The 10,976-nt window shown below is 28.6% G+C and overlaps 1 protein-coding gene across 2 annotated transcripts in view; it reads right to left on the bottom strand.

The window, feature by feature from the left end:
* Window positions 1–3,692: 3,692 nt before the first annotated feature.
* Window positions 3,693–10,976, bottom strand: part of LOC126768905 (fasciclin-1) — a 76,687-nt gene continuing 69,403 nt past the window's right edge. The window contains exons 8-14 of one of the 2 annotated variants that reach the window (XM_050487317.1): window positions 8,598–8,755; window positions 7,369–7,459; window positions 7,055–7,066; window positions 6,433–6,653; window positions 5,562–5,724; window positions 4,954–5,101; window positions 3,693–4,745 (exon numbers count right to left, since the gene is read on the bottom strand). In XM_050487317.1, coding sequence (XP_050343274.1) covers window positions 4,540–4,745; window positions 4,954–5,101; window positions 5,562–5,724; window positions 6,433–6,653; window positions 7,055–7,066; window positions 7,369–7,459; window positions 8,598–8,755 — 999 coding nt within the window. In that variant the 3' untranslated portion in view covers window positions 3,693–4,539. The remainder of the gene's footprint in view (window positions 4,746–4,953; window positions 5,102–5,561; window positions 5,725–6,432; window positions 6,654–7,054; window positions 7,067–7,368; window positions 7,460–8,597; window positions 8,756–10,976) is intronic. The other variant, XM_050487318.1, reaches the window with a different exon arrangement.

Genomic DNA, 10,976 nt, shown 5'->3' with positions numbered 1-10,976 from the left:
GAGAACGTGCGATGGCGCAGTCGCGCGGCCGCGCGCTTGATCTTTATCAGTTACATATTGAAGAATGACACCGGGCGGTGCAGCTGGGCGTGTGACACCGCGAGCCTGCTAGCTCTGTTTGTTAATCCTTAAAGTTATATAAAAATAATAAAATAATAATGTTGCATGGCAAAAGGAATATATACATGAAATGTGCTTTATGCACTAAATTTATATAAATGATTATTATAAAAGACGGTATGTGGTAATTAATTTAATTTTGCATTTATTAACCAAATACATAAAAAAAATTATAATAAAAACGTATTAAAGGATAAACATAGTTTTAGTTGACTCCTCTATATAGTTTTTTGAACATCTCTGACGCTCTAAAAGAACACGTTTATTACGAAAGCAACATTACTAAGATCCTAACTAACTAGATGAAATCACGAGCGAATGTACTATTTAAATAATAAAAATATGAATATTTAATTCTTTTATAATTAAGGTAGGCAGGGATTAGTTACAACCTCCAAATTTTTTCCTTCAAGACGAGAGGAGGCTCAACAGTAAGATATTTTTAGATTATCAATTTTATCTCAACATCAAAGGTTTTTAATATATAATTAAATCTAAATATAAATACGTAAAGGAAACCTTTGCATCACTTTTTAATATATTTCGCTCAACGGAGAGATGTGGGATTTGACCTCGTATTTTTTTTATAAAAAACGTTAACGATATTAATGTTAGACGTTTTGTAAATCGAAATTATATAATAATTTAATATAATTATAATGTCCTCCGGACCGATTTCGGCGGCCAATCTTAACAGAGATTAGCCAACTACGCAGGAGATATTATAGTGCACAAGTGTATGCGCATATACAGTCTCTATTACCTAATTCTCATAATCCCATCGGACGGCAATCCAACACGACCGGAAAGAGTTTAGGCGCGGGACCAACGTCTTTATGTGCTTTCCGAGGCATGGGAGTGTACGCACTTCCAACTTCCACACTCCGGGCTGCTACTGAGAATTTTCGGACAGAAAAACCCAATAACTTTTTATTGACCCGACCTGGTACTTGAACCCAGGTATTACATCAAGCTGACCCGTGTTAGGCGGTGAACATTTTTACTTGTGATCGATTGGCCGAACATTAATAAAATTGTTTCATGTATTTGATATTTTAATTTATCTCTTAAACTATGCAACCAAAAAAACTGTAAAAAATGAATTTTATCTAAATAAAACTTCCTTGGTAATAAAGTAATTTATTTTTAAATAGATTGATTTGTTGTATATGAAAAAACCGCCTAATAGAAATAAAACTCAGATTACGACACAGTTGCTGTTCCATACCTATGTCGTATTATCTCTTAAACCATTGGTCCAAATTATATGCAATAAAAGGGAAGTCTTTTGTTTTAAACACTTAAAACGTTAGGTTTACTTATTTTGATAATAATTCATAGTTGTTGATAATATGGCCAATAAACAGGACCTAACGATTAAAATTATTTTTTTAATATAAAAAACTAGTTTTTCAGCGTTTGTAAGAAACGTTTTCGTTCGTTTTTTTGCCGACTTACTTTGCAAACTAATACCACGAAAAGGTCTTAATTTTTCGGATTAATATATAACCTATGACACTCACAAATGATGTAGCTTTCTATTGGTAAAAGAATTTTCCAAATCGGTTCAGTAGATCAATAGATTACCCCCTACAACCTCACAAACTTTACTTCTTTATAATATTAGTATAGATTATAAACAATATAAAAAACAAACAATTTCTTCGGTATCAAACAAATTTGTTAGTGATCTTTGTTATTCATAAAAAAAATGTCATGGAAAAATTAATTCAGGTCATTATCTTTAGCTCAGTATTTTAAATGGTTTAATTTACTGAAACATTAAAGGCCAGTGAACTTTGTAATTTCGGAGGTGTTATCAGTTATTTACTAATATTTCATTTTGTATTAAAAATATTTCATTACATGACATTACAGAAAACTAAATATGGCGTGTACTCTATTTGCCTCTGATATTACGATTTAATTTTATATTAATAATCAGCGCCTATTGACATAACTAAAGGTCATTACGTCAAAAAAAGATTTAACATATCATAGAAATAAAACGCAATATTTTACGTCAAGTCTTTATTCAGAAAACACTTACATGCATCGTTTATCCTTAATTGATACATTCGAGATAACATCAATAATAATTTCACCGAACTTCAATGCTTTTAACCAAATTTTTGGCTATATATTTGGTCGAAACATATTATATTGTCTTGGGCCAATTCGTCCCGAATAAATCTAAGGTTATTTTAATAATGTCAATAGAACTCCTATGTAATTATAATTGAATAATATATGTACTGAGAACTCCTATGTAATTATAATTGAATAATATATGTACTACATTGAAGTATCCTTACTATTGAGTTTACACAGTTATGATAATAGAATAAGCTTTGGTTTATGAGGCTTGATAAATGACATTTCATATTTCTTATAATAAAAGCTAAAAATAAACAAAGTATATATATTACACGAATTATTTGACTGAAATGCAAAAAGTAATGCTGTCGTACGATAATGTGTAAAATGTTTTAAAAAGTCAGTCATAGTTAGAAGTTAGCTCATTAATCATATAAAAGAGTGTAATCTAAAAATTCATGTCTATCTGTGGAGTTATATCGTAGGACAGCACTTCTATTTGTAATACTGATTTATTGCGTTAAATATTTCGATATGATAATTTTCAGTCGCAAATAGGTTTTTCATTTTAAATTATCATTAACTTATAATAACTTATAACAAAATATTTACATTTAATAATGATTTGGGCGATTTACACATTGCACGACTTATTCACGCTCTTTTTTTTGTTTTGCTGTGTGCTTAGGTATATAATAATGCCAGCATTCTAAGTCGTCTGCGACGCGATTTTGTGACGTCCGCTCGAAGACGATGGGAGCGGTATTCTTTCCGAAATATGTAGAAAATTTTACGTTAAATAACGTAAGTGAACACGAATTATATTATAATGATATTTTAAAAACTTACGGTTAAATTAGTAGTCATATTCAAAATTATTTTCTGATTCTTTTAAGTATATAAAATATAACTTTTTAGACTAGTGGCGTTTAACGGTGCTATGTGTTTATCGCCTAATACAAATGCACCATAATTTATAAGCACTTCCATTCTTATATACAAATAAAACCATTATTATTATATATTTTATTTTTAAAATGGTACACACTGCAAAGTTATACAACAAATTTTAAAATTTAAATAATGTATTGATAGATTTTTTTTTGATAATAAATCAAAACATTATTTTGTTATATGTAGACTTCTGAGAAATGTAACTTGCATAGAACTTTTGCTAAGATAGTATATAAATAGATTTGATGATAATTTAATTGGAATGTAAAATTATTTTATAGAAGAGCAATTTATTTTTCTTTTTTTCCATAAATTGCACTACTCACTAGACTGACATAAAACCTCTTTATTTTCAAATTTATTTGAAATAATTGAGTAAATAATTTTTATTATATTCAATAACTTCGAATCATAATCATTTTTAAAAAGTCTCCAAGATTCAGAAATTTTTAAATATATTTTTGTTAATAGTTAAATAGCTATTTAGCATGTTTACACTAATAACAAGAAAACTAGAGTTAGTCCGAGTATACTCTTTTCTTTAATTTTTGTCATTAAAATGCTGATATATAATAATAAATTTGATTAAAAGAGTAGTTTGTTTCATATAGAAAAAAAGTGTTACATTGTATGCCTAAGAAATTAGAAAAAAAAATGACACGGATATATTTATGAATGAAAATTTTCTGATTTCTTGCAATGGTACGCTCTAATGAAAGAGTTTTATATTCAGAATGGACAAATTGTTTTTTTTATTTGACTAGAAGAACACATGAATCATTCTTCATATATAAGTCCTTATTAATTACACATTCGACATCATTGAATTCAAAACTTTATTTTTAAAATATAATTTAGATGCAAAGATATCACAACTTATGCAATTCAATAAATCAAAAAAATAACCAATTAAATTTGTTCAAACTTTCCTGGCAGTGTCGTATACTTTGTCATATTTTCACAAGAAATTTAGTAACGAAAAATTACAACTACTTTTAAAGAATCAACTTGAAACATTTTATAGATATAACTTTTATATGATGCTAATAGCATTTTATAATTATACCTAAATTGGTAACTATCTAAAAATTTACTGTATTGTATATTCCCATAACTACACATGAATAGCAATAACTAATTCTATGGTTAGATATTTCGCTTATCAGATGTAATGGACAAAATATACTTTACAGAATTCTTTAAATGACACGTTTTAATACATTTAGTAAATTCGAAGAAAACTGGATGATTCGTGAACTCAATTTTTTCTTAAGAATGTTTTAAATTACAGAAATTACACACCGAATAATACACGTATAATAAAGATGCTATTTGAAAATTAATGGTTGAATTTTCGAATTGAAAGATTCAATTTTCTAAGATTCTAGCGAAGAAGAATGAGATGAAGAGTAGAATGAAAGCGTAAGTCATGCGAGTTTTGTCAGCGCCGCCTGTGGCTCTAATGTCGCTTTCAAGCACAAAAGGTTCGTCTATGACGTGAATTATTCCATTGGTACATTCTACGTCTGGTCTGAAAACGTGAATCCAATGTCCGTTCCATTCTACGTAGTAATCTGTTTACAAAAAAAAAAATATTTAAAAACAAATACATTGTTAAAAAATATAGAAATAAAAGTTTTTAAGTCTCTATTATCTAGTAGTAGTCTAATCAAAAATCTACATAACGGGAAAATATTTAGCTAACAACAAAGGAGATAAATAATAAATATACCTGGAGTTTCGTGTAGATAAAAATATTACAAGATAAATTAAGATACTCACTCTTATCAGACTCTTTGACGCGCAGCCGGAGAGGGTCGCGGGAAGTTGGTAATACAAACGGGTGAGTCTCATTGGCCAACAGCTTAAGATCAGACACCGTGTACGAGCGATCAGTGCGGATGACATGTCTCTCTAGAATCTGTTTGGTCTGTAAGTAGAAGATTGCGTAACTGAATTTTGTTACTCGATATGTAATTAAACAGATGCGCAAGCAATGCTCCCCTTCTTTTTGTTGCTTTGAGCTGGGTGCCTAATTTTTTTAAGGGATTTAAAGTAAAATTAACATTTTATTTTTAGACTAAATACTAAAAACGTAAGGATGCTTAAATTTAATTATAATATGTCCGAGCTATGCCGTATTACTATTAAAAAGAATAAATGTTAATTGCTTAATGATGATAAGTAGAAATACCATCCAGTCCCACTATGAACAATAACAATCCTTAAAGAAGACAATTGACACACGGCAATGAAGGCAATTACAATAATAATCGAAACACCAAACACGAACAATACGTGTGGAAAATTAATAGTTTAAATAAAAGTAGCGTATATAAAAACGTATAGAAGTTAATCAATTTTCAACTAATTAAAAGTCTCATACTCACATAATAACCGAAATCCTCTTTGAACAGAGCATTGTAAGCGGAAGGATGCTTTAATTGGAATTTAAGCCAGGCATGATCGCGCGGCACGAAGTACGTGTAGCGGTGCTCCATGTCGTTCAGTTGGTGGTTGAACATCTGCCGCTTGCCGAGATTGTATGTGATGCTACAATTCAACTCGTATTTGGAATGCAAATTCGTACAAATTTCAACGGAAATTAATGGTCGTAATATATTCGAAAACAAGCTACTGAGTCCGCGATTTCGTAGACGATCCACAGAAGGATAAAAAAATTTGACCCAGTATAAAAGCTACGAACATACCATTTTGTTAAATTCTTTTTTATTGCAATTGCTTATTTGTTTTTTTTTTTATAGAATAAGAAGGCGGACGAGCATATGGGCCACTTGATGGTAAGTGGTCACCAACACCCATTGCCATTGTAAGAAATGTTAACCATCGCTTACATCACCAATGCGCCACCAACCTTGGGAACTAAGATGTTATGTCCCTTGTGCCTGTAATTATACTGGCTCACTCACTTTTCAAACCGGAACACAACAATACCAAGTACTGCTGTTTTGCGGTAGAATATCTGATGAGTGGGTGGCACCTACCGAGTCGAGCTTGCACAAAGCTCTACCACCAGTAAAGTCTTAGGTAGGGACCACCAAATCATCAGTTATTCTGCCGCTTGAAATCATTATTTCACATTTATGGTGAGGTATCAATGTGCCAAAACCAATGGAAACCACTAGTATAAGAGACATAACAGGATCCCAAAGTAGACATCATATATATCAAATATAAGTAATATATTTAAATTTTTATCATGTCAATGATAGGTACACTAAGAAAATGTATTATACTTACTTGAGCATCGGATCAGTTTTCATTTTTTCGAACACAGTGGTATAAGGAACACCCAATACTCTGTCGATGATGTGCACAAAGCCATTGGTTGCTGCGATATTAGTTTGGGTTACAGTTGCGTTTACACCACCGCCTTCCACCGTCAATGTCAAATTATTTTGATGGCTTATTACGTTAAAGTACAAATATTTTCTTGGCAATGCCGTTGGTGCTTGATAAATCTAAAAGCATGTTTAATATTTAATATCTCTCATTTTATTTTAGGTTTAAAGAAGGTAGATGGCACATAAAATAAAGCACATTAGGTACGAGCTCTTTGCCAAGACTTTAGTTTTTTATTGAACATTGAATAGCCATGCTGAAACAACTATTCCGAGCCTTACGAGGGATTGATAAGGGTTACACGGTCGGTTTGATAAAAATGTAAATCATGCATAGACGATGCTTACAAACGTATATCTACATGATAAAGAAGAATTTGGACAAAATGATAATAGCATGCTTCTGGTAAGATAATTTAACAAAATAGAACATAATGATATGAACGGTAATAGTGACACAATAAACCAAATGGGCACATTGATTATGGAAATTATATGATTTTAATTTCAAATTGACATACTGCGCCAGGGAGCTGTTCCGTGAGCAGCAAGTGTAAATGGAAACAGTATTTAATATCATATTTAGTTTTAACGCTTAATGACGTAAATTATTTTTACCCACCTTTGTTCGTTTGATGCGTTATAAATAGCAGTTGATAAGTATGGCGAATAATAAATATTATGAATGTTATAAATTAAAAGTGTTGAAGGTATGATTACCAATTTTTTTTATTTAATGTGTTAATTATTTATATTGCTGAAGTGCATAATATTATTACTCAATAAAAACATGTCTATAACTATTATCGTGCTAGATATTACACTTTTCACTGACCTGGTTCATATTGTTATGAATAATGGCGTCCAACGGTAATCTCTCGCGCACTAAATGTAAATTTAGTATTTCTTTCAGCTTTTGATGATTCCTTTAAACAAAAATTTAAAAGTAATAGTCATTGTAATTAATTAGTGCATGTATAATTAGATTTTTTTATAATGACGCTACAATTGATTGTGTTGAAAATGTCGTAGTGGGATAAACATCTCGATGTTTAGCGAAGAACATTTTGATTTCGAATTTTTGAGATAAATATTACAATACAATCACAAAAGCTACAAAAATACAACGATATAATAGCAAGATTTTCAACATGATTCATATTACAAATTTGCTAATAATGAATTAAAATTAAAGAAAAGAAAATAATTATGAAAACGTCAATGTTTGTTTTATTATTCAATATGCGTCCTTATTGGAAGTCTAATTAGAGTCGAATTCAAATAAATATTACAGATTTGATTTAAATAAATAAAACAGATCGAAGACATTCTTACTTGCCCAGTTATACTAGCGTCTAAAAATTCAATATTAATACATTTTTAATTAAACAACAGAGGTAGTTTCAACGTTCTTTTTGAAATTGTGTAGTAAAACGGTAAACATTGCCTCACAAAAGAATTGCAGAATCTACAATGTCGTGAAGTAACAGGTATAACAAGTTTTGTTTTTTCTTTGTTAATTAAAGGTGTTACGTGTATCACAATTTCGCTATGTATTTGTATATGTGGAAAATGTCAACAGTTTTCACCAGAACGTTATTATAATATTTTACGGATATCGACTTTATAGCCTCAAAGAAGAATGCCATAATTTGTTTCCTCAAATTCTTTATTCTAGTTATAAGCACAATCGTGGTTTATAAATTAGGTTAACTTACTATTGTATTGAACATTTAGCATACGTTTATATAAATTAATATTGATAAATGTATTACTTTATAAAAATACCAAATTATTAAAATAAAAAGTTAAATATGTTTTTCAGAAATTTAATTCAAATTTGTTTTCATTGAAATAGACCAGTGACATGGTTTGAAATTAAAAATATAAAATGGGCGCAAAATTTTACAATAACACTGTCCAAAAAAAAAGATTAATTTATTCTTACCTAATAAAGCGTTACCATTGGCTAAAATTTTGCTTAAAATCTATTAGCGCTACTTCAAGAATATTTAATTTTACATACCAATATACGTTGTGCTTAAAACTACATCGTCAGCTCACCTTATAATATTCTGCACACTAATTTCATTCCAAGCTTCGTTGGAGGGCGCGAAGAGCGTTATGTCTTTGGCCAAAGTAAGCTCGTTAAGGAACTGATTGTGCTCGCCTAAGTCCATTATCACCTCGTAGAATTTACACAGGGGACCATCTTCTTTTTCCTGGTGAGAAAGTATATTTTTCATACAACAACATAACTAAATCACATTAAACTTAGTTAAAATATAAAAATATGTTGTTGATGAAATATTAAAATATGAAATTTTATGATATATTTTTATTAAAGTATATTTTTTAATAAAATACTTTTTATACATAAAAAGTATACATAAAAATAAAATGAAATTAATGTAAGAATAATCATTAAAGTTTATAAATTAAGGAAGTTCATTCGTCATGCAAGATAGAATTAATTTCAGAGGATTTGACAAAAAAATAATACAAATATATACTTAAGTAATTATATATTTCAAACTAATAAAAGATTAAAAAATATTAAGGCTTGCAGGGTTTTTGGTTGCAATAATATACATTACGATATTAAATCTTCAATTCTACACGAATTCATTTTTATGCAATAAAATAATTTAATATCTAAATTAATCTATATATCATATTAAATGGAAACAATTTATTAATACAACAAATCAAAATTTTTGTTTACATATATACATTACCTTTAAATGTTTGCCTGAGCGCTTTTGAAAGTATATATTTATGAATCCAACAATATAGTTAATGAAAGAAAAATTATCCAAGGACGATAGTGATAATAAAAAATAGCATATTAAAATTTTTCAATATCGCTAGCCTTAAATATTCTTCAGTACGTTGTAGTTCTAGCTAAAGTTTATTCTAATAAAATTAAGTCGTCATAAAAGAAAAGCTAAGTGATTTTTTTAACAAACTCTTTATTTAATTAGTGCAGGATTCTACAATTTGACTTTAATGTTGTAGTAATTTGTATTAAGAATATATCGAAGGGAAATACTATTATTCCATGTGAAGGTTCATTAATCTATTACTCTTATGTAATAAAACCATGCAAATATATACTTACGATTCCCTAAAATTGCAAAATTCATGCAGGTTCCATGACAAGGAGGCGTAAAACATGAAAATATTTAAACATTTTAGTAACAAATGATATTATTGATAAAAAATATTGTTTGCAATTATGTTATGTGTTTAGTCTGAAGTTTTAAAAATGAAGCGAATTTAATCAAATACCGCTGGAAACGCTTAAGCACCACTGTGACTTGAATAAAATAAGGATACCGTATGCTGACACGATTTTGTCAATATTTCCATCCATTTCTTTTTTGTTAGTTGTGTCTTTCAAAAATATATTTAGAAAAATGGTTTTTTATTTATTTACTAGTGATAAGTGTAACATTTATATATGTATATAGTATATATATATATAAAAATAAATACTCTAAGTTTAATGCTCGCCTTGTAACTTTTTAGTTCTTAAACGTTTTCATGCGAAATATTTTGAAATCGTAAGTCAATCAGTTTAAAAATTAAATTATTAAATAAAAAAGACTAAAAATAAAATATACGTATGTACCTTTGAATCTAGGTATTTTATAATAATTTACAAAAATATCAAATTAGCCAGTGAATAGAACTCTCCTAAAATAAATATATATAAAATAAATAAATATAAATATAATAAATAAAATATAAACTAAAAATCAAAATGTCACTTTAAAAACAATTTAACTTAAAAAACCGTGCATTCTTACCTTTTATCGAAACAAATATATACATTTATTTTGAACAAACGATGAAAATAAAATATCACATTATAATATCAAGCTCATGAAATATGAATAAGATGTCCAATGTGAAGAACGAATCAAGAGTTGTAAAAATTCATATGCACACATGATTATTCCTAAACGTGCTCCAATCATTTATGAAATATAATTTTACGTAAGAAACTCACACAAGTATAATAATAACGCAAATAAGTTACGACTTTTTACCTTTCTCGCCTGGTTCCGGAATTAATGGAGCAAAAATTAATGACATCGTTCAAAAAACATTATTTTATTTCAATATATAGAGATCAATAAAGTTAAGATTGATGATAAAATATATTGTTACAGTAAGTATATAACAAAAATAACTAATTATCTGTTTATAAAACAAAACCGACTTCAAATAAAATTCGAGCCCATAGAAAAATTCATCAACTATTCTTTTACAATAAACTAAGCGGTATTTTTTATTAAAATTTTAATGGGACCAAATAGGAAGTATACCCTCTAAAAGATAAAAGTATTTTTTTACAATGGATTCATAAATGATGGACGTTTGAGGTAACAAACTTAAAAAAAAGGAAATACAACCACATTGAGAACCTCCTCTTTT

This window comes from Nymphalis io, chromosome 6, assembly GCF_905147045.1.
Source record: "Nymphalis io chromosome 6, ilAglIoxx1.1, whole genome shotgun sequence".
NCBI lineage: Eukaryota > Metazoa > Arthropoda > Insecta > Lepidoptera > Nymphalidae > Nymphalis > Nymphalis io.
Note: the sequence above shows the minus strand (reverse complement) of the source record. Positions and strands in the feature narration are given on the sequence as shown.